A 23,842-nucleotide genomic window follows, 5' to 3' on the forward strand; every position below is an offset into this window, starting at 1 on the left:
CCTGGATAACCAGATATTAGCCATTTGCCAGCAAACCACGGAACTCCGTCAATTCCAAACCTTATGTAGACACATGTACGCACACGTGTCTTCGCCATGCATATAAGAGGGGCTGGAAGGATACACAACCCACTGATACTAAGCAGCTGGGCTTAGTCGAGCAGAGCTCTGGAGCCAAATACATGGGGTTGATCTCCTGGTTCTGTCATTTACAACCTGTGTGACCTTGGGCAAGTCACTTAAACTTTCTGTGCCTGTTTCCTCCTATGTTAAGTAGAGATGATAGCTTCTACCTCACGGACTTGTAAGGAGTAGCGCTTGGCCCAGAGTCACTGCTCAGAATATGTTAGCTGTCACCTCTGGGGAACAGGAGGAGCAGAATGACAAGGACCTTTGCTGTTACGTTATTTGTATCTGCACTAAGTTTTTATCAAAAAAAAAAACTGTATTGTTTCTTAGAACTGTATATGATAACTACAATTATCTCAATAAAAAAATCCAATGAAAAAACCTGGGGAAATCTGAATAAGATTCATGGATCGATCAATGTCAGTATCCCAGCTGTGATGTCATACTAGAATTTTGCAAAGTATTACCTTTGGGGGAAACTGAGCAAAGTATACAAGGGATCTCTCTATATTCTTTCTTACAACTGCCTGTGAATCTACAATTATCTCCACACAAATGTCAAGTAAAAAAAAATAAGTAAAGTCAACCCACAAAATAACCAAAGCAGTGGGGGTGCAACAGGCACCATTCCTCCCCCTCTTCAACCCCCTACTCACCATCGGTGAACAGAGGCTCGGGGAGCTTTCGGAAGAAGGACTTGAGCAGGCTGCTGATGACATTGAGGTCTTGCCAGCGCTGGGGAGGGGGCAAAGGAATCAGACTGCAGCCAGGCCGAGCCCAGGTGCCCGTGCCTCCACCCCCCAAGCCCCCGCGGCCAGCCCCGCCCAGGCCCACCCAGGGAGCTACTTGCTCCAAGTTCCTCTCCGGGCCTCACTTATTAGGGTTCAGCAGTGGAACAGAGTCCCCAGCTGAGGCCTGGACCCTCCACCACCTGGCCCCAGCCCCTCCCTGCACCAGCCATCCCAGAGGACTCCAATAGTTGCCCCCACCCACAGAAAGTACCAGGTGGCTTCTTTGGGCCAGGGGGTGGCTCAGAATGTCCACTCACCCATCATCTCTCCATCACACCCACTAGTGCCAGGCTCAGATCCTGCCTCTCCGGTGCTCCCCATCGGGTGAAGAGTCTCTCCTTACTTCCCAAAGTGTTAGTTTCCATAACACGCAGTCAGTCTCACCTGGCTCCTTCCTGTCTCAGGCCCTTTGCACTTAATGTTCCCCCAATTAGAATTCTCCTTCCCCTGCCCTTTCCAGGGCTGGGTCCTCATCCTGTCTGAATTCCGCCTCTTCAGACGGGTCTCCCCTTCCCACCACGGCTAACACAGCACCACCACTGCCCACCATTCTACACCACAGCCCTGACTTTGTTTCCCCCATGGCACTTATCACAATTTATCACTATGTTCCCTTGTCCGTGCCCATCTCTCCGCAGGGCTGCGAGCTCCTGGGGTTCGGAGGTCATGTCTGTTTATTCCCCTGCATTCTCGTCACTGAGCTGGCACAGTCAGCCCGGCACTTACATGGTCTAAATGCGCAGTTCCCAACCGGGGCGGTTTTGTCCCCAGAGGACCTTTGGCAATGTCTGGAGGCATTTTGGGTTGTCGCGACTGGGGGTTCCCCGGCATCTCGTGGGTAGAGGCCAAGAATGCTTCTAAACTTCCGCTGATACACAGGCACCCCCCCCCCCCCACAACAAAGAATTATCTGGCGCAAATGTCAACTGTGCCAAGGTTGAGAAACCCTCGTCTAAACAGATGGTTGTGGAACACCAGGATGAATGAAGGGCCAGGTTGTTGTCTCTTCTGGCCACCAGCAGGGGGCACCAGCACCCTGCACTGCAGAGCGGGCAGGGCCCACCACTGGGATGGGAGCCGCTCCCAACTCAGTCCCAGAAAGCAACATGATACCCACAACGAAGAGGCACAACGCGACAACATACACACTCACCGCACAAGGGATCTACAGCTTGATGCCAGACAACCCCACAAACAACACACTCTTCCTAAGCGCAACACAACGCCACTGATGTCTAAGACAAAACAACATACCCAATACACTTGACCATCACCCCACGCCACCCTGGGCCCTGGCTCCGACCAGCTGTCCCGTGCAGCTTGAGTCCCTCCTTGCAGAGCCGCCCTCTTCACAGGGCAGCTCCTGACCTCCTTGCATCATTGCTGCGTGGGCCTCACGTGCGGCTGTTTCATGTACAACCCTAAGGCCTTGCTCCTTCTTTCTGGAGCCCTCCTGCAGGCGAGTGACTGCTCCTCGCTCCAGCCTTTCCTGAGCTGCCCTCTCCTGTGCCCCACTCAGAGCCTGGCCTCAGATACCTCAAAGGGGCCTCACTGGGCACTCCCTCAACCATTTCTCCTCCACGCCCCAGTGTGACTGCATTTCCATTCTCAAGGCCTAATTACGGCCATCATCCCCGTGCAAGTATCTTATCATCACCCCAAATCCAGTGGGGCCACTGCCAAGTATATCTCCTGTCCTCAAGCTCCAAAAGCAGCCCTACTCCCAGTACTGCCAGGAACCAGTACCACCAGCCCCGGAACTCTAGAGTACACGTTCTAGAACCACCGGTCCTGCCGCCAACTCTTAAGTGAGGTCATCGGATCCCTTTACAAGTTGGTTTCATCTCATCTGCTGAACTTCTTGTCTTCCCATGATGCAGCCACTAACTGCCCGCCACTCCTGAAAACAGCACGGACTCTCCTTCCTCTAAGCCTGGAGCCCACAATCCATGGCCCACAGGCCAATTTTAGCCAGTAGCCTGTTTTTAACAGCCCTTGAATTAGAATATTTTTTCACATCTTTAAAGAATTGTTTACAAAAAAAGAACAAGAAAAAGAATATGCAACAGAGACCACATGGTCCTCAAAGCTTAAAATATTTTACTGTCTGACCCTCTACAGAAAAATACATCTCCACCGTTACCTGCACCATTCCCTCTGCCTGGACTGCTGCTACCTGGCTTTTGACAGGTGTTCTGTGACCTCTACTGACCCTAAAGGCACAGCTAGGTCTGGTGCTCCCCAGGCCACAACTGAATTTCATTGCTGAGCCTCAGTTTTGGAGTGGTCCCCAGGGTAGGCCCCTCTAGCCCATCTTGGTGACCTGGACCACTGCAAGGTACAGTGAACCCACACAATCAACCCCACAAAGCCCCCTGAGCAGAGTGCCCTTCACATTCTCTGTAGGCCCCTGCAGCCCCCCGAGTCGCACCCACCTCGTCCTGCAGGTTGATGTCCCCGGGCCCGCGGTTGAGTTGCTCCTGCAGGCTGGCCACCACGGCATTGTTGCCAGGCACTCGGTAAATGCCCGTGGACTCCAGCCCCCGAGCCTCCACGATGCGGCAACACGCAGCCACGATCAGGGGGACGCGCTGGGGACACAGGCAGGACAGGACATGAGGAAGGGTAAGGACAGCTCAAGCCGGTGTGGCGGGCAGGAGCAGCAGAGGTGGGGAAACCGAGATGGGGCAATGCAAGCAGAGCTGCTGCCGGGAGCCCTGTGTAGGGGACCAGAGGCCCTCGAACCTCATCATGGTCAGAGAATTGCTGGGCAGGGAGTGTGGGATTCTGGGCTGTGCCTTAGCTCAGCTGCTCCCTCCCTGGGCCATCCAGGGTGGCCCCTTCCCTTCTCTGGGCTTTCTCCAGCTGTATCTATACTATGAGGTAGACAGCAGGTTCCAAAGTTCCTTGCAGCTCTGACCCTCTGTGCCTCAGTCTCCCCCCATCCCTGCCTGCTCTGGAGGGCGGTGGAGGCCTACCTGGTTCTCCGTGGCTGGCTGGCACTCCTCCAGCCGCACCCCAAATGCCCTCGGAGCCACCTTCTTGTTCTTCTTGATGATGTTGATGCCCCAGGGGACTTTGGGGGCAGCGCCACTGTCATCTAGGGTGGAGGAAAACAGAGAGAGCCAGGGTGAGCTGGGGGGGTCTAGGGAGGGGCAGCAGCCACACATGGTCATAGTCACTCACACGCCACATTCACACCAGTTCGGACATGGAGATCCCATCAGAGAAGCGATCGAGATGCTGCAGGCTGATGGGAAATGATATCTCAAGCCAAGGAGGCAAAGGGATGGGAGTGTTTACCCTGGAGAATCCTCAGGATAATGTAAGGACTTCTGTGTGGGCTCAAGGGCTAAAACTAAGACCAGGAGGTAGACGTCTCAGGTTCTGGTACAACCAAAGGAAATGCTTTCTAACAGCCAAAAATGTGTGAAGGTGGAGGAGGCTGACTCCGGAGAAGGTGAGCCTCCGGCCCCTGACAATACACGAGCAGAGCGCAGAGAACACCCCCACCCACCCCCATACACACACACACACACACACACACACACACACACACACACACACACACACACACACACACACACACACACACACACACACACACCACACCACCCCCTCTTTGCAGCAACCTTCCTACCCTTGCTCCCTGTGGGCGTATCTTGAGGCCTGAAGCCACGAGCAGTGCTTTGCTTGAGGAACTCAGACTTGAGCCCCCCCAGGCCACGAGAGCCTCTGGGGGAGGAATCAGCTTTGGGCCCAGAGCTATGGCTGCGGAGGAAACAGGGGAAGAGGAGGGGCCTTTATCAAAATTTGCCCACATGCCACCTACCCTGGCCCCCCACCACTTTGACCTTCCCCCATCCTTGAGGCAATGCCTGGATGCCTGTCTGGGGCTGGGGCCCCTGCATGGCCCTGCCACCCTTCCTGCCCCAGCAGATAGCCACCCGGGGACTGGCCGCAGGCCTGGAGGGGGGCCAAGAGGACATCCTCTGCCAGGAATCCCAGCCCAGGGTGGGGACTGCTCATGGAGGGGCCCCGGGCCTCACCTCACTTTGCGGTAATCATTAAGCTTCTTGCTGATCAGAGCTTGGTTGGCACAGCCGGGGTCCTGGAGCGAGAGGAAGAAGAGAGCGCCGACATCAGTGCTCACGTCCAGCCCACCCCAGCCCCTCCCTGGCCCCGGTCCCGGCCTCCATCTGCCGGGTGGAGAGCACAGGCCCTGGAGCGAGAAGGACCAGGGCTCATGTCCCGGTCACCCCTCACCAGCTGTGTGGCCTTGGGTAACTTGTTTAGCCTCTCTGAGCCTCAGTCTCCTCAGCAGTAACATGGGGAGAGAATATGGCACCCTCAGGGCTGGGGTAAAGAATTAGACATGTAGCACTCATTGCAGTCCTGGCAGGCACAGAGGAGGTGCCCAGAGGGGCAGCTATTATGATAATCAAGGTGGCATGGGATCCCGACCGCCCTGTAGGGGACAGCTCAGCCAAGCTCCCCCACAGCAAGGGCTCTGGATACTTTCCTTCCTGTCATGGGAAAAGATGAGGTCAGCAGAGGGCAGAGCCCAGTTCAGCGGAAGGGTATGCCCTCAGCAAGAAGGGCTATGGTTTGGGGGGCTGGGTACCAGCACCCCCTCTCCCCATGGCCAGGGCAGATGGCTTCCCGGACAGGGACCGTAGGCACACTGCCCTCTCGGCAGAACCCAGCCTCAGGGCCAGGACCCCCAGATTGCACTGTGCTGGTTTGCCTAGGCACCTAGCCAAGGGGGTGAGTGGGGGCAGAGGCACAGCTGGGACCACACGCCAAGGCTGCACCCAGGCAGGCAGCTGTGGCTGCCCAGAGGAGGGGACGCCATTTTTTAAGTCTCCCGAAGTCCCTGCCAAAGCTCTCGGGTCAACCCCTGCCTACCTGCTGCCAAGAGCCAAGCCTCCTGACCTCCTCCCAAGGTCAGCCTGCTCATCCCACTGCTGCCAGGGTGCCAGGCAGTTTGGGGGCAGAAGCTCCTCATTTTCTAATACACCCCTCCATAAGGTTCCCGCCTCCTGTACCTCCTGGGAGAAGCTGAGGCTGGCCTGGAGCTGATGTCTCCGTGCCAGAGCCTGCCCAAGGCAGTAATAACAATAATTATTGTTCTTATTCAGATTATTACAGTTATTATTGCTACTGCCAGTTACTGAGCACCAAGGTGCCAGGTCCTCCGTGAGGCACCGTCTGTGCATTTCATCTTCGCACCCAAACCCAGGTAGACAGGTTTGCAAGCTGTCCTCCGGTTAGCCCATTTTACAGAGGAGGAAAATGAGGCTCAGAGGGTCAATGAGGTCCCACAGCAGGGAGAGGCGGCCCCCGGGGACTGGCCGAGCCCTTGCCCCGTGCCCTCCCGGGCCCGGCTGGAGCTGGGCGGCCGCCCTCACCTCGCCCTCGGCCCTGCTGTTCTCCCGGATCGCTCTGATCCAGCCCAGCATGTCATCCCGGTCCTCAGCCTGAAAGAGATATTCACAGAAGTCAGCGGTGGTCAGCCGGAACACGTGCCTCCTCTTGGTCTCGCTGTAGGAGATGTCCACCAGGCAGGAGCCGATGCAGACGGGCGCCGACTCGTCCTCACCTGCGACGGCCGCCGCAGCCCCCGCCGCCGCCGGCCCGGGCTCCCGCCGCTCCTTGCTCAGCGAGAGCGAGCGCGCCCGTAGCGCGGCGTACACCCGCTTCCACTGGCGCAGGCCGCCGCCCGCTTTCTGCAGGGAGACAAGGGTGGCGGGAGGGGGAAGGGAGGACACAGAGAGACAGGGTGGGGGAGGTTGTGAAAAGCCAGGCCTGCTCCCCCGGCCCCTGAGTTGGAGAGGGCCCTAGAGGCAGCAGACAGTGGACAGGCCTTGGGACCCTTCACCCTATGCACCCCCCAGAACCCCATCTGCTCCACACCTGCCCTCACCTGCCTGACACCCCTTCCCAACGTCCTCACTCCCCCCAGACCGAGGATCCCCGATCTTCTTTCGCTTTTCACATACCACCACCAAGACTCATCTGGGTTGAAGAGGCCCCAGAGACCCAACTGGAAGCTCCAGGATGGCCACTAGCCATCTCTACCCAGCCTGACCACCTTCAAAAAATCCTAAAACCATTCTGAGTCCACCTCCCCCTTCACGGCAAAACTGGTCAAGAGTTGTCTACACTCGCTCAGCGTCTCCTTCCCTGGAAACTGCTCTTGTCAAGGACCTCCATGCTGCTGAAGGCAGTGGCCGCTTCTCAGCCCCCGTCTTAACCCCTCCACGGCCTCTGACATAGCTGGCCACCTCTTCCCTCCCCAAACCCTCTTCTGGCATCCAGGATCCTACTCCCTAGTTTTCTTCCTAATTCCACTGGCTCCCCTCCCCACACATCCTCCATCCTCGCCCCCAGGGGACACGATGATGTCTGGAGACATTTTCAGTTGTCCACTTGGGGAGGGGCTGAGTATGGAGCTGCAGCATCTGGGGTGCAGAGGACGCTGCTAGACTCCCCCCAGTGCACAGGCAGTCCCCACACAAAGACTTATCTGGCCCCAAATGTCAATGATGCTGAGGTGAAGGGACCTGTCCCAAAGGGGGGTGACCCTGGTCTGGGCCCTCCTCTCGCTGCTCTCCTGTCCCACAGGGGTCATCTACACCTGTGGCTTTAACTCCGGGTCACGTGCTGCTGGCAATTCCCAAGTGCACACCCCTGGCTGCGGGGCCCCCTGAGCCACAGCCCCGAGCCTCCCTGCGGGCACGGCTTCTCCCCTTGGACGGCCCACAGACACCTCAAACACTGCTCGCCTACAACATGGCACTTGATTTTCTCCAAATCTCTCCTCCACCCTCCCTGCCCCATCTTCTCAGCTTTAGCTAAGCCACGCCCTCGACATCCCACGCACCAGGAAGTCATAACTTTCGCCTCCAGAATATCACATGCCACCATCCTTACTGCCACCACCCTTGTCCATGCCATCAACAACTCTTGCCTGGACAACTGCAAAAAGCTTCCAGGTTTCCACGTGTACCCCCTGCATCCATCCTCCACGTCATGGTAGTGGCTATTTTAAATGAGACATGTCTGTCCCTGCCTCACACCCTCTCCTGGGTTCCCTTCCCTCCTGGAATCAAATCCAAGACTTTTTGCAATCTGGCCCCTGCCTCTTTCCTAACTCCTCCTCTTCCTTCCTTCTTTCTCACAATGTCGAGCCACAGGGGCCTTTTCCAGTTCCCCGAACAAGCCCAGGCTTTCCTTCTCTGGGCCCTTGGACTTGCTCTTCCTTCTGGAGCTTCTCCTTTCACAGCTGCATGCTGCCGCCTTTTTCTCGCTCAAACATCACCCACACTACCTCCTCGGTGAGGCCTCTCCTGGGCATTTCTTTCCAAAGGCTGCTTCCCCTCCCTCCCCATTTAAAGCCGATCACATCACCCTGCTTGCTTTCCCTTGGTGCTCACTGCATCCCGTTTGATGCTCTCTCCTAGTGAACAGGAGCTGGTCTGCTTTCTTACTTCCACATCCCAGAGCCTAGAGCCGTGACAGGTGCAGGGAAAGTGTACTTCGGTGCTTACAGAATAAATGAATTAATGATGCTCAGGGCTCCCTCCCCAGACAGCCTGGGGGCTCCTTTCCTTGGGCTGGTTGCCCACCACTACACAACACAAGCCCCTGCTCCGAGCAAACCAGGTGAGGACACTCCACGGCCAGCAGGATGGACACAGTCCATGTCCGGCCTCCCACTTAGGTGACCTACGCTAAGAGCCCCACCACCACCATCACAGACCTACTGGACCAGGACAGGGCTGGTCAGAGAAGGGAGACAGCAGGGCCCTCCAGGGAGAATGGATGTGGCAGAGCAAGGTGGATCTGAGACTGAACCAGCTGGGTGACTCTGGACCAGTCAAGCCCCCTTCCCTGGCATCAGCGTCCCCCGCCCACAAAACGAAGGCTGAACGAGCTGGTCCCTGAGGTGACTCCAGCTCCAAGCTGGGTCTGTGGCTGCAGGGCTGGGTCAGCTCCCACCCCCTTCTCCACCTGACACCGCACGGTCTCCAAAATCCACTCTGGGGGCTTTGGCAATGAAAGCAGGGAAGCCCCGTCCTCCGGAACTGACCCGTGAGCAGGAAGGGGCCAGCTCCTCTCCCTGCCCAGGAAACACTGAGGCAGGCGGCAGGGGCCAGCCAGAGCTGGGAGACTGGACCCCTGGCAGGGAGGAGGAGCAGCTCTCCCAGGGGCCCTCGGAGAGGCTCGAAAATTGGATGGGAAGGGTTTGTCCAGACTTGGCTCCCTTCCTCATGCTCCCCTTGGCCCAAATTAGGAGTCATCCCGGGCCCCCCTCCCCGGCCCCCCCATCATCAGCAAACCCCGCCCATCCTTCTGCCGAACCTCTAACCGCCGCCTCCCCTCAGCTCCACGGCCCTGGTTGCCACCCAGCCCCTCACCTGGACAGCAGCACTGGCGTTCTCTCCTCTTGTCACAGTCACATGTTTGTCTCTTGTCACACGCACCCCCTACCATTTAACCCCTTAAAGGGTTTCCCCCGAGCCACGAGGCCCAGGTACCACAGCTCCCCACCTCGTCTTCCAGCACACCCCTCTGTGCCCCAGCCCCTGGAACCCCAGCAGGCCCTCCCCACCTTCCCCCAGATCACCCCGCCCCTGCTTTGTGCATGCTCATACCCCCAGCCCGCTGACTTCACGGTGGTCTATTGCATGCTGGCCCCAGAAGGCCCCATCGTAACAGTCCCCCTACGTGTCACTATTATGCAACATGTGCTTTCTCTGCTCGCCCACGGAGGCAGGGCCGGCCCGGTTCCCTCACCACAAAATCCCAGGACACTGACAGAGAGTCCCGAGGAGAGCGCACCCTTGGTCATTCTCTGGGGGGCCAAGGAGAGCTCAGATGTGTGCCAACCCCGCCCACACCATATGTCTCAATCCTCACCACAGTTTTGGAGCAAAATAACATAATCTCCATTTTACAGACCAGAAAAGTGAGGCTCAGAGGAGTTAAGGGGGTTGCCCAAGGCTGCTTGCTTGATAAATGGCTAGGCAGGAGTTCAAAGTCTGTCTGACTTCAAAGCTTAGTTTCTTTCCTAGTACCACAAGACCCCCAGGGGAGCAGGGTGGAAAATGCAGACGAGAGCAGTAAGCAGGCAACTAGCAGCTCCTGTGTGCTGTAAGCCCTTTACTTAGGTCATCTCATTCACTTCTGGGCAACAAGCTTTTGAGCTAGGGATTATTACTAGCTCTGTTTGACAGCCGAGGAAACTGAGTCATAGATAGGAGCGTCACCCAAGCTCTCCCAGCAACGCGTGCTACACTCAAAATTCAAATCCATGTTTATCCTGACTGCTCTGCTCAGCTTCACCTGGGCTGCTCGGAGGGGCAACATGGGGCTGCCGCAGGGCTGGCTGTCTCCTCCCCTCCTTCGGGCTTTCCCAGCCCATAGCACCTGCCAGACATACGTGCCCTATGGCCAGGGGCCTGCCCCACTCTGGGGTCCCACTTTTCTCCCCACCCCACGTCCCCCTGCCCAGAGTCCAAGCTCCCTTCATCTCTCACCTGGATCTCTGAAATGGCTCCTAACTAGTCTTCTTGCCCCGGGATTGGTCCCCAGGAAGCCAAAGGGGTCTTTTGAAAGCAGTAATTCCCTCCCTTAAAAACCTCTAGGGTCAGGGGGGAAGAAGTGTAACAAACAAAGTATCAGGGGCCGAGAGAGTTCAAATAGAGTCGAGAGGCTATGCTGGAGGTCACCCTCACACAAGCTTCAGTTAGACATTGCCACCTATCATAGCTTGCCAACCCCCAACTAAAACCATTCCTGCCAACAGTGAAGAACACCTAGGGCTTTATTTGAGGTTCTACAAAGGTTCTATGCACGAGGGTAACTTTCCAGAAACCTACAACCTCCAGATAGGTCCCTGGACCAGATAAGTCCTGAAACCTAGAGGGCCCAGCCTCTCTAGAACATCAGATAGTTCCATCTCCCTGCCCCATATCAGTGACAGCCCCTTCCAGCATGAAAAAGTTAGAATGGGCATAGTCCAAGTACCCCTAAAGAGTGGGAGAAAGAGCAAAGGTGATGGTGGAGTTATACAGAGAAGGTCGGGTTTAACAAATAAGTATGAATGCTGAATCATTATATTGATATTTCTTTTTTAGTCTCCAGTATATTAGAGCAGCTAGAAGTAAAAACCTAAAATTGTGGAATTGTAACCCATACCAGATTCTGAAATCTGTTCTACAACTAATTGTTGTGATGTGCTTTGAAATTTATTTTTTGTATGTATGTTATTTTTCACAAAAAAAGAAAAGAAAAATTCTATTGTGATGACAAATGCACAGCTATATGATATTGTGAACCCCTGATGTAGACTTTGGATGATTACATGGTATGTGAATACATAATATATATCAATACAAAATAAAGAAACTTAAAAAATAAAAAATAGTCTCTGGCGTCTTCTAATAGATTCTTTCTCTATGCCCTTAGGATAGAGGCTAAAAATCTTTGCTCACACACAAAGCCTTGAAAGAGCTGACCTGTTTTCTTCCAGGGCCTCAGTTCCCCTAGGGGACCCATCCTGGCTTGCTCGCTCATTTTCCATGATCCTCAGCAGCCATTTTTGGGGTGATTTTCCAACTGAGGATCACTGTTGGAACACTTTATCAAAATCCCAAGCCTGACTCGATTAGATCCACCCCACACCAAAGCCCATGTCTTTTGTTCACCTCCTTTTCATGAGTTCTTTAAGTCCCCCAGGAAATTCTTCCTGACATTTAACTCCTGCACTTCACGCTGCGGCCTAAGCTGGACCCCTCGGCTGCTGAGGCTGGGGGTGGGGCGGGGCTGGGAGAAGCGGGAGAGCTCTGCAGGGGCCACAGCCGCCCTGCCTCATTCCTCCGGCCGTCTTACCTTCCCCTTCTTGGTGAGGATCTGCTTATAACACAACCAGCCTTCTCTCCTGACATCACTGAAGGCCGTATCGGAGAGGTCAGAGGTCGAGTGTCGCTTAGAAGGGGCGTCAGCATCTTCAGAGGTGCCCCAGCTATCCAAGGACTGCAGTGAGACATCAGAAGGCAATTCAGGGTGGCTCCCACAGACCCAGCATCTCAGGAGGCCCATGGACCACGCGCAGCCGCACAGGCCTAGCGTATGCCTGTGCCACACCCTGATGTGCTGTGTGGCCTCAGGGTCCTTGTTTGCCCTCTCTGGGCCACTTGTGCTGAGGTCACAAGAGGTGCGTAATGGGGAAGCCAGAAAGCAGGAAAGGAAATGTCCTGTCAGCAGACCACATGCCTTATCACATTACAAAAAACAATCTAAAACTTCCCTTAACTTTACAGACTTGGAGGAATTAAGTAAACAGAGGAAGCGGTTGTGTCAACAAGAAGTTAAATAAACAGGGGAAATGGGAACACCAACAAAGCCTGAGTCAATGACAGGCAGTCATGTCCACGAGGAGTTAAATGGAGGAAGTGAGAGTGTCACCAGGACTCCAGCAACAGAGGTGATGTGTCAAGGGAGAGTAAAGTAAGCAGAGGAAGTGATAAGGAAGAAGCCGGTGATAATATCATCAAGGTGCTAAACTAACCCAAGATGCCATCGGGTTTGAAATCCAGATGAAATCCATCCACAATCAAACAAGAGTTGAGGCCATTTGGGGCCCCAGTCCATGTCTCCTTGGGTCCCCAGACGGGCCATCACGTCTCTACCCTGTGGCCACCCCTTCTCGGTGTGCCCACCCCATTCCTGAAGATTCTATGCAAATGATGGCTGAGGACCTGCCCTGGGCCTCGTCCTGTTTTAGGTACTAGGGAAACAGCTGTGAATGAGAGACACGAACTCTCCATCCTCCTGGAGCTTACATTCTAGCTGGGAAGATGGGCAGGAAACAAGACAAGTACATAAATATTATCACCGGAAGATGCTAAGGAGAAAAACACAAAGCAAAGAAAGGAGGTGCGAAATTTCAGGGGTAGCGGCTGGAATTTTAGGGAAGGCCTCACGGCATGGGCAGGCTCCGGGAACTGAACCCGGGGCTCTGGCATGGCAGGCAAGAATTCTGTGCCACTGGTGTGCTGCCCGAGAGGGGGACTTCTGACTGAAAGTCTTGAAGGAAGCCAAAAAGTGAGCCATGGGGCTGGCGGTGGGGGGCGCCGCGAGGGGCATTCCCGGTAGAGGGAACGGCAAGTGCGAAGTGGGAGGGTACATGACCATGGTGTCTTCGGTAGGACAGGAGGGTGATGAGTGGGAGCACGTAGAAGAGAGCCATGGCGAGACGAGGGGGAGGAGAGGGAGGAAGGGGAAGACAGGAGAGGGGCACGGCTCGTTTCAGATCACCGGAGCCTCCCCGCGACAAGCCAGGAGGTGCTCTGCAGCGGGGGGTGGGCTCCCCCCCGCCCACTCACACGCGCACACACACACACTTGCCACTCACCCCGTCAGTGAAGAAGCTTCGAAGCATCCTCAGGCTGGGGACGCGGTTTGGCAGGCGCCTGGGGAATGACACCGAGGATGGTGAGGGGAGCGGGAAGCACAGCGAGGCCCCTGCTCTCCTGGCAGCCCCTCATCCCCCAGGCCAAGAGGACTTTCGGGGAGGGAGCACACCGCCCCAGGTGTGGGGAGGACCCACCACGGCCCAGCCACGGCAGCCTTGGGGTGACCCCACCTGCCCCGCACCCAGACAAGGGCTCACCGCAGCACGCGGGCCTCGTCCCGGAAGGTGTTGAGTCCGTCATCGCAGGACTTGGAGCGCTCTGTGGTGATGGCCAGCAGGTAGGAGGAGCGGCGGCCGGCCTTGATGCTGCCTGCAAAGCCACCCAGTTTGGGCCCCATGGTCAGCAAGGCAGCAGGTCAGGGATGTCCCCGGGGCTGTCCCATCCAGGCAGGGTCAGCAGGTGACTCTCCCCATGGACAGTTGCAAGAGCACCAGACATCGGGCAACAGGCCCACCAGAGACCCCGGGGACCCGGCAGGGAGAGGGAGCACGAGCTGGGGACATGGGGAGCACTCACTGCAGTCCTGGGAGTAGTGGCGGCTGACGGCAAAGGTGAAGGTCGGGGAGGACGGGCTGGTGCCCAGGACGGGGGCCGAGTTCATGGCGCTGGAGACCACCGCAGAGGCGGGGACGTGCTTGGCCTGGAGGTCAATGCTGGGGCTGGTGGGCTCATCTGCACGGATGGGGAAGGGTGGGGGAGGTGGCGGAAGGCAGGATCTGCCTCCCATCCCCAGCCTTGCCAGCCCCGTGCTCCTCACGTCTAGGCCCGGACCACATCCCAAAGGCTCCTCAACCCACCCCCCGCCAGGGTCCACGTCCATTGTCAAGGGGCCCGACCCACCAGACCGTGGTCAGGAATCTCTCCCCTCAGCAACAGATGTGTCTCCCCATCACACTCTGGCACGGCGCAGTGGGGCCGAGCCACCCTTCTCAGACAGGGCTCCCGAGGGCAGGGGTTGGGTCTTCCCGTGGTTGGGGACACTCTGAGGGCAGAGACTGTCACCACCATTGGTCTGGGAGCTTCCTGAGGGCAGGCACTGTGTGTGTCTCCCCCTCAGACCAAGACTAGAGCCTCTCTTCCTAAGAGGAGGGGCTGGGTCTCCCCCTGGACCACGGGCTGGCTGGGGGAGCCCAGGGCTGTGCCTAGTGCCCCAGGCTCTTCTCCCCTCAGTCCCCACGCTGCCCTGCAGTGAGCCCACCACTCCATCCCTGGACCCTGCATTTCACTGCTTGGCTCTTAGCTCCAGTCCCCTTATCTTGCATCTCAGTCTTTCTTCCAAACCCCTAGACGCAGCCCATCCTGCTGCTTCACAGACGTCTCATCATGTTCAACAGTCCTAAACTCTTTCTGCTCTTCCGGCCCCACTCCCGGGACTAGGATGAGGCACCACCCTCCACCCAGGCAATCGCCTCCCCACTCTCTTGCCTCTCGCTTGCCCAACATCTACTCTAAAGGCAAGCCTGCCCCGGTGCCCTCCGCCCTCAGGACCCGGCCCTAACTGGAAGAGCACCCGTGCCTCACCTCAAAATAGCCTGGGGTGTCTGCACGTTGAGCTCTCTCTCCCTAGAAGACTCTCCCCCTAGGGAGTGCCCATCCTTCCCATCCTTCAAGTCTCGGATGAAATGTTCTTTCTCCGAGATGCTCTCCTTGGCTGCCATGCCCCAACCTGGAGCATCTATACTTCTGTCACACACACACACCCCAGGCTATTTTTGTCTGATTGTCTGTCTCCCCTTCTGGCCCATGCTCTCCATGAGAACAGACACACCCAGAGTCTGCTGGAGGGATGGAGGGGATAGAAGGAACAAAGGAGAGAGAGAGACAAAGGAAGGATAGAAGAAAGGGTAAAAGGAAGGAATGATGGAGGAGGGAGAGGGGAAGGTGAATGGAAAGATGATTGTAAGGATAAATGAATGGGAGGTAAGATGGAAGGAAGGAAGGACAGATGGACGAATGGATAGACAGAGAAACGAGACAATCTCATCAGCAGCCAGCCCAAAGCTCTGCCCACAGTAGACAGGTGGGTGGGACACACAGCAGGGCACAGACATCCAAGCCTCCCAAGACAGCCACCTGCACGGTCACTCACCGATGAAGGGGATGGAGGCCAGAGAGTCTTCAGTCGCGGCCAAAGGGGCCACCTTCTTGCCCAGGCGCTCCCCGTGCCCACTGGTCTCTGGTTCTGGGTGCTCGTCACCAAATCCAAGGTTTATCTGTCTTGCAGGGGGCAGCTGGACCTTGCGGCCCGTTGGAGGCTTCTGCCTCAGGACCACCTCGTCACGGCGATCCTCGGCAGGGGGCTCCCCAGTGCTGGGCTCCGGCCGGACAACCCTGGGTGGCTCGGAGGCCTCCGGTGGGAACTGTGTAGGGGTCTGGGCCAAGTTGAAGGTGGGCAGCCCCCCGAAGGGCGAGTCCCGGAAGGAGAGGGCATGCAGGAGGCCAGTCCGGCGCTGGAACGATGGGCTGTAGCTCCGGTACCCGATGTACCCGACGTCATCCAGGCCTTGCAGGCTGGGCTGGGGGGGTGCCTGGGGCCCCGGCAGGTCCCGCAGTGGACAGGCGGGGGTGCGGGCAGATGGACGCTGGGGAGCCCAGCCACAGCGCTCAAAGCGGGGTGACACCAGTGCCCCTGGCCCCAGCGCCTCAGCTGAGCGGGCAGCCCGGCTCAGGTAGTCGTCCGAGCGGGCTTGGTGCCAGCCCTCCTGGCCCAGCTGGCTCAAGGCATCCTGAGAAGTAGAGCAGGGCCACGGGCGGTGGGCAGTCACGTCCTCCAACCGGTCCTGGGAGGCGCTGCGGGCCCGCGGAGGCATGGCTGGGCACCGTCTCTCCCCCGCCCTGCGGGGCACCTGGTTCGACAGCCAGCGTGACAAGGCCTGCTGGCACTCCAGTCTGCTGGGGGGTGCCCGGCTGCCTGGCTCCAGGAAGGCATGGGGTGTCCGGGGCTCCGAGGGGAGGGGAGGGAAGGCACCAGGACTGGGGCGGGGCTGGCTCATCCCCAAAGAAGGGGTGTCCGAGTGGACAGGGGCAGCGGATGGGACGCGGGCTCCTGGGTCACTCCAGGCAGCAGGACTCCGCAGGTCACTGGGCAGTGCTGAGAGGGGCACAGGCACCATGGCGGCCCAGGCAGGGACCCGGGCAGGCGGGGCATAGGTCTTGCGGGGATAGCAGAGGGGAGGCGGCTCTGGGATGCTGCGGGCTTCTCCGGAATACGGCTCGTTCCCCTTCAGGTAGGCGTCCTGGGAGTAGGCCTGGCCAGAAACACAGGGACGGGTGAGCAGAGCTGGGCCGCCTCACAGGACAAGGACATAATGGTCCCAGGGCCTCAAGGACCCCAAAGAAGGAAGGAGACAGAAGGGACAGGTCCAGTGGGAAAGGGGTGCACTCCAGAGAGTTCAGGGGAAGGACAAAGAAGAAGTAGGAGGCCTCTGAGACTCCAACATGCACCCGCAAACTTGAGAAAGAGATAGGATTCCCTCCACCTGGTTTCTATGAGGCTGTGCCTGATTTCTCTAAGACTTATGACAAGGACCGCCTTCAGCCACAAACATTCCAACATCTGTTTTCTGTGGTCCTTCCTCATGCTGACCGCAGCCGCCTCTCGGCCCCCTCCCTCACATCCAGTGATGCCCACAGTCCCCTGGGTGGAGCTGGGAACCCTGACAGCGACCAGCCAAAGTGGCAGATGCCAGAAAAGGAAGCTGGGTAAGTGGTGTGTCCAGGGCGGGGCGGGCCGAGGCTGGGAGAGCCCGGCTGTCCCTACCCCCACCAGAGCAGGAGCAGCAGGCCTCCTCCCGGGCCACTGGGGAGATGAACTTGTCCATCTCCTGCTCCTTCCAGGCCAGGCTTAGGGGCAGGGCCAGCACCGGCCGAGGGGCCTTGGGCCACCTTCCACCACCCCTGGGCCTGGAATGTGGAGCGGGGTGCTGAGCCTGGCGCTGCATTGCTGAGGAGTGACAGGGCCGGTGCCCACGCCAAACCAAAAAAGGAGGCGGCCCCCAGGGACAGTGGCCTTGTGGCCTGGGCCCAGGTTGGCCCTTGGTGAGCTGCCCTGGGGTGGGGGTGGGGGTCTATCTCAGGATTAAGTCTCAAAGGCTGGGAGAGTGGAATCACACACACACACACACACACACACACACACAAGGAGACAGTCAAATACACACCCAGACACACAGCACAAAACACAATGAGACACACACACACACACACACACAAATAACTACACCTCCAGTCCCAAGCACAAACATCATGTGATGAGGTCAAGCTAAACCACACCCCCGCGCGCACTCAGCCCCCCTCGGACCCGCACACGGGGCTGGGGACACTCACATACCTCTCCCTCCTGCCATCCTGCCGGCTGCCCCGGCTCCCCGGATCACAGCGGAGGCAGCATCCCGACCCGCCTCCGCTCTGCTCCCGCCCCCACCGAGCCCCGCTGCCCCGTGCAGCCGGCCTGGCCTCCAGGCCCCCTCAGCCTGCCCTCCCTGCGGCCCCCCTCGGCCCCCACCCGGCGCTCGCGGTTGGCAGGAGGAGGAGGGAGGGGAGGATGGGTGTGGAGGGGCCTCTCCGCGTCGGCGGTGGCGTCAGCAGCTGCCGCGGCCCGATTGGCCTCCCGCCTTGGCTCCCGACCACAGGAATGCCTGGGCCCCACCCTCCGGCCAGCAGGGGCGGGAGGGGGGAAGCGAGGCCCCCAGATGCTGACATCTGGGGCCAGCTGCCCATCCGAGCTGGGGCAGCAGAGCCCGAGGCTGCGCCCTTCCCTCTCCTTGCCCTGGTTGTCTGGAGAGTGGGGAACACCCCCCACCCCGGGCACCGCCCTGTCACCCCCTGCAGGAGCCTGCCTCGGCTCAGCCTGGGGGGAGGGGAATGGGCCAAGCCTTGGAGACTTGGGGTGAGCTGGCCCCCATTCTGGCCTCCCCAACCCCGGGAAGGACCAGGGGGCAAACGAGGTGGGGGGTGGGGTGGCGGTTCCCGGAGGGGCACTGCGCCAAGCATGGCACTGTGATTACAGTGATTATGTGAGTGTGTCCAGGGCAGAAGCCAGCGCTGGCTCCCAGGCCTCCTGGGCTTGGCCCTCGGCCCTCCCCTGGGGTATGGTGACCTCAAGGACAGGCAAACTGGTCAGTTGGGACCCATGAGACGAGGGAAATCGGCACTGGGCAGAGAGGGCTGCCCCGGGCTCTGGGTGGGGGTCAGGGTGGGCTGGGAGGAGGCTGACAGCATGTGAGCATGTGTGTGTGCAGAGTGTGTGTGCGCACACTGCGTGTGTAGGTACACGGGCACACGTATGAGTGCCGGAACGCTGTGTGCCGTGCTGTGCTCGGGCTCCGGCTGTGGGCAGCGGTGGACGCTGTATGCTGGGTGTGCGGAGGTGCCCGTGGGGAGATTCAGAGGCATGTAAGGACTGCGTGATGCATGTGCCTGTGGTGTGCTGGGGCCCGCTGTGACGTCTGCGGTGGTGAGAAGTCAGAGTGTATGTGTCGTGGCAGGCTGTCGTGTGTGTGTGAGCATTGGTGCTGTGGGGATTGGGATGCTGGTGAGCATTTTGATATGTTGCTCTTTGTGAGAGTATGGTGGTGCCCCGTGGTGCCAGGGCGTGGGTCGGGTGGTGCCTGAGTGGGGCAGGGGGTTGTCTGTGTCACACCGTGTGTGTGGCGTGGTGCATGTGTTGTAGCACTCTATGGTGGTGTGACATGCCATGTGAAGAGGGTACTGTGTGGCTGTGTATCACCGGGTTCTGCCCGTGTCCCAGGTGTGCATGGAGTGTCGTGTGAATGAGAGCAGTGACAGTGGGGTGGGGAGGAGGGTGCTGTGGGGGTAGGCAATGTGTTCTGTGTGTGTGTGTGTGTGTGTGTGGACACACCTATTGGAGACACACTCACACGGGGCTGGGCCGGGAGGGGGTGTGGGGAACAGGCGTCTCCCATGGGAGCAGATGAGAACATGCCAGTCTGGCGGGCCCTCAGGGGCACCCTCCTTGCAGATACCCTGGCAGGAAGCCCGCCTGCCCAGCGCCTCCCTTGCTCCAGCCCAGAGCAGCCCTGAATGAAGCAACAGTCGGCCCCAGCCCAGGGATGGGCTGGCAGCACTGATTGGGCAATTCAGGCTGGTACTGCCCCGTATACCCCCAGGACCGACCCTTTCCTCTCTGCCTCCCAGAGGGGGCCAGCACAGGCACCAGGGCGCAAGGACAAATTGCATCCCCCACACACACACCCCTCCCCCCACCTCAGACAGAGAGCAGGACTCACCAGCTGGAGGATGTCTTCATCCTTGGGCATGATGGAGAGTTCCAGAGTGTCATCACTGCAGAGACAGGGCAGAGGGTCAGGCCGGGCTAAGGAAGAATAGGGATCCTAGTGGCCGGGACAGCCCCAGGGCTAAAGCAGGGTATGCAGGGACACCGCAGGCTGGGAGCTACAATGGGGAAAGGGCAGGGGCACTCACCTGTTCTGGATCAGGGCTATGACCTGGGAGTAGGTCTTCCCAATGACACTCTCCCCATTCACCTTCACCAGCCGGTCTCCTGGGGACAAGCGGCAGGGACGTGTCAGCAGGCCAGGGAGTGTCAACGGCCCTGCCTGAAAGCTCCTGTGCCAGCCATGGGTAAGAGCAGGGGGACACCTTGATCCCAGAATCCCATCCCAACCAGAGGCCAGGCAGAGGAAACCCAGAGCAGTGCATGAGCCAGGGAACTGGGACAGCTCACCTGTGCGGAGCCCTGCCCTGTGGGCGGGGCCATCATCCTTCACATTCTTGACAAAGATGGTATCCATGGGCTCCAGGCGGTGCCGGGGGGAGGGTCCTGGTGGGCATCAGCCAGGTTAGCTGGGGGTGGCTGCTGTAGGTCACACCCATGCACAGCTACACACACAGGGGACACACACTCAGAGAATGATCACATTCACACACACAGACCCACACATCACAGGGACACTGGAAGCAGACCCGTGGATGCACAGAAGCCAAAAGGACACACACCCGAGAGGACAGAAACTGACAAGGACACACCAAGCCACTCCCAACGTGCCCGCTGGGTACTAGCACAGGGCTGGAAATGGAAATAAAAAGGAATGGGTGCAGTCCTGGCCCTGCAGGGGCTCATTGTCTGGTGGGGAGACAGGTCCCAAGGAAAAAGGAAACCACGAGACAAGGGGAGGGTGCTACACAAGAGGCTGGTACCAGGCCCTGGAAGTATGCACAGGGCCTGCAGCTCCCGGACCCTCGGAGGGGCACAGACACCCGCCACTCACCCCGGGAGAGGCATCCGCCCCCACACATCATGTGACACCCCAGCAACCCTCCTTGGCTGCCCCAAAGCACTGCTGTCTCCACTGCAGTGACGGGCCTGTCCTGGACCAGCCAGCGCCCCTCAGGGCCTGGGCTGCGGGCTCAGGAGGGCAGCGCCCCTAGGGCCGGCCGGAGAAGCCCCTGCCCCACAGGAAGTGACCTGGTCAAGGATCTCTGCCTTGAATACTCCCAAAGCATGGTCTTTGTTAGTTAGACTCACATCTGAAGGGAGAAAGACCTTGGGGTCCCTTACTCCCAAAGGACCCCACTTTCTCTATTGCCAAGGACAGCCCTTGCTCAGCTAAACCACCCCCCACCCCCCAGGCCTGCAGCCCCCGCCTGTGCCTCTGATGGTGGCCCTGTCCAGGTCTGGAGCAACTTGACGGGGCTCGGACACCCGCCTGCCTTCCCAGTGTGTCGGCACCATGTGCTGGGCTCAGAAACATCTATGCAGTGGACAGACCCAGAGGGAGGCAAACGTGAGGAAAGAAAGGCAGAGAAAGGCGGAGGGTTTGTTGCCCAGAGTAAGCCAAAACAGGATGCGCAGAGAAGAGCAGAGAAAGGAAGAGGAGTGGAGGCTGGGCACGGACCAGCAAGACAGGCAGGCTTGGAGCCTGAGACCCAGTGCGGTCCAGCCCCCGGGGCCCACCCCTCACCATTCCTTACCTCCTCCTCGGCCTCCATTCTCTTCCTCCTGCAGGGACAGAGAGGTGGGTGTGGGCCCTCAGTCCAGATCTCAGCAGCACAGGGGGGAGGGGGTCAACTCTTTCAGGGCGGGGCCCCTTCACCATCCCGCCACCCAGCAGCCTCACCCCTTATCTCCCTTCAACTAGCCCAGTGGTGGGAGGGGGTAGGAGGGGTGTCAGCTGGGATGTAAGATTCAGTTCCCCAGAAACATGACCTCCCCTCTCTCACCCCTGCTGTACTGATCCCACCCACCCCCAAAATCCCAGCTGTCTGGGAGCTCCAAATCTAGTGGGGGGACCCATGACCTTGGGGAGCTCCCAGCCTAATGGAGGATCTGTCATGTGCACTCACACACACAGAAGACCCAGACAAACCCAGATAAGCAGACATGGCAAAAGTGCAAACAGTGGCTATCAGCTCTAAGAGAATGGAAAGAGAGAGACTGATTAGCGTCCCTTGGGGGAGGGGATTTTTAAGCCAAGTTTGAGGGTGGCAGGGAGAAGGCTTTCTCAGAAAGGCAAATGGAATCCAGACAGACAAGAATAAGCAAGCATATGTAAGGCTGGCTCAGCTGAGCTAATGGGGGAACTCAACATCAGCAGTAGCAGAAAAAACACTCATGGGTCAGACTAAAGTATTCAGGTTTGAAAGGAAAGAAGGAGGGAGCTGTTGAAGGTTCTTGAGTGAGAGAGAGTGGATGTGAAAATATTATTTAGGGAAGAGGATTCTGACAGCTAGCTTCAGGGGTGAAAAGTGCAGTCGAGGAGACCTACTGGGGGTCACTGGCATCATCTCAGTGAGCGAAGGGGGAGGGCACTGGATTTGGGGAGTAAGTAGGAAAGAAAGACAGGAAAATGTCAGAGAGACAGAACAGACCAGCAGGATGTGGCAGTTTAGAGCTGGAGGGGACTTCTGGCATCGTCTCGTCTAACTCCCTCCACAGATACACCCATTTCACAGATGAAAGAGCATGAATTGTCCAAAGTCATCTAGAGACTTGGTGGCAGAGCCAGGGACAGAGCCCAGGATTCTTTGGTACCCTAGCCAGGACAGGGTGGGCCCCTGGGTGGAAAGTGGGCCCTCTGCCCCCACTCTCCTGTGTGGGGTGCGAGCTGCTGATGCAAGCCGACCCCACAGCAAGCAGGTGGCCAGACAGACAGATGCATCTGGACAGCTGAGTGCTCTGCAGGCTCCCAGGCAGAGAGCAGGAAGAAGGGGATAACACAGCCTCCTCCCGCCTCCAGACCAGGGCCCCTCCAGCCCTGGACAGGTTCTAGAGAATGGATGGAGCCTCTTCAGGGGTCCCCCAGCACCCAATATGAGCGAGGGTTCCCTGAGACAGGTCCACCTCCAGCCTAGACCACCCAGACTGCTTCTGCCACCTTAGCCCCTGAGCATGTCCTCTTTGCTAGGGAAGAAGGGCATCTAAGGAAGAAGGAGAGGAAACTGGGGGATTGGTGTCCTTGAGCATCAAGGAGGCAGTGCCTCCCACACCAACAGCCCTTACTCCTCGCTCTTGAGTACAGCTGCAGCCAAGGAGAAAAGTTATTTAAGCTCACCCAGATTCAGACATGGATATGAGAGGTGTACAGTACACGTAAACATGACACGCACTTGCAAACACCTATATACATGTGCACAGCGCACACGTGTGTGCACATGACCAGCATACCATGCACTACCGTGTATACACAGAGGGATGCAAGCATATAGATGGTGCAACCCAGTGTCTTCGTTCACTGGCAGCTGGGCCCCAGGTCCCCAAAGGAGAGACCCTCAACAGCTGTAGAAGCTGGTTCCAGCCCTGGGGGAAGGGGAGCGTGAAGTTCATAGACACCAAAATAAACCTATCTCCTTCCCTGCTGGCAGAGAGGTGGGGAGGTGAGCAGGCCTTTCATAGGAAGCTCAGTTTCCTGCCTTGGGGGTCCCTCACCTCTTCCCTTACTCCTACTTTGCTGTCAGGGAACCCCCTTCCCAGCTCACAATCCTTGGGCTGGGCTGAGGAGCCCTGGGTTCTAGACTCAGAGAACTTAATTATTAGGGCTTAGAAGGGATCAAGTAACTAAATGCCCTTAGGTTACAGCAGGGGAAATGGTGGGGTGAGGCTGCCCTCAAGATTCACGGGGAATCAGGAGTTGGACCAGACCGGAACTCAGATCTTTGTCCCAGCCCAGGGCTCTTTCAGCACAAAGAGCTGTGGCTAGCAAGAGCCTGATGCACTAGGGGAGGCAAGCTCCCGGAGAGCCCAGGTGGGGGAGGTGGACTGCAGGCCCAGCTCGGAAACCGCCAGTGGAGCAGGGTTCGGGGCACTATTCCAAGATCAGTTACTTTCAAGAGGCCAAGTTTTGGGGACACAGGGGGGTGAGGTGAGCATCCCGGCCCCTTGCCTCTAAGTGTCTTGTCCTGAACCAGCCACCCCTCCCTTCCCCTGAGAAGAGGTAGAGTGCAGGGTGGTTAGTGGGC

At 58.1% G+C, this 23,842-nt stretch overlaps 1 protein-coding gene across 2 annotated transcripts in view; it reads right to left on the minus strand.

Annotated features, from left to right (window-relative positions):
* ARHGAP23 (Rho GTPase activating protein 23) overlaps window positions 1-23,842 on the minus strand; it is a 78,618-nt gene that overhangs the window by 30,163 nt on the left and 24,613 nt on the right. For both annotated transcript variants that reach the window (XM_077164599.1, XM_077164600.1), the window contains exons 3-17: window positions 21,359-21,386; window positions 20,112-20,207; window positions 19,850-19,928; window positions 19,654-19,708; window positions 15,495-16,653; window positions 13,922-14,077; window positions 13,603-13,714; window positions 13,345-13,402; window positions 11,820-11,963; window positions 6,332-6,649; window positions 4,970-5,031; window positions 4,561-4,691; window positions 3,899-4,020; window positions 3,356-3,511; window positions 786-864 (exon numbers count right to left, since the gene is read on the minus strand). In XM_077164599.1, coding sequence (XP_077020714.1) covers window positions 786-864; window positions 3,356-3,511; window positions 3,899-4,020; window positions 4,561-4,691; window positions 4,970-5,031; window positions 6,332-6,649; window positions 11,820-11,963; window positions 13,345-13,402; window positions 13,603-13,714; window positions 13,922-14,077; window positions 15,495-16,653; window positions 19,654-19,708; window positions 19,850-19,928; window positions 20,112-20,207; window positions 21,359-21,386 — 2,755 coding nt within the window. The remainder of the gene's footprint in view (window positions 1-785; window positions 865-3,355; window positions 3,512-3,898; window positions 4,021-4,560; window positions 4,692-4,969; window positions 5,032-6,331; window positions 6,650-11,819; window positions 11,964-13,344; window positions 13,403-13,602; window positions 13,715-13,921; window positions 14,078-15,494; window positions 16,654-19,653; window positions 19,709-19,849; window positions 19,929-20,111; window positions 20,208-21,358; window positions 21,387-23,842) is intronic.

This window comes from Tamandua tetradactyla, chromosome 6 (genome assembly GCF_023851605.1).
Source record: "Tamandua tetradactyla isolate mTamTet1 chromosome 6, mTamTet1.pri, whole genome shotgun sequence".
Taxonomy (NCBI): Eukaryota; Metazoa; Chordata; class Mammalia; order Pilosa; family Myrmecophagidae; genus Tamandua; species Tamandua tetradactyla.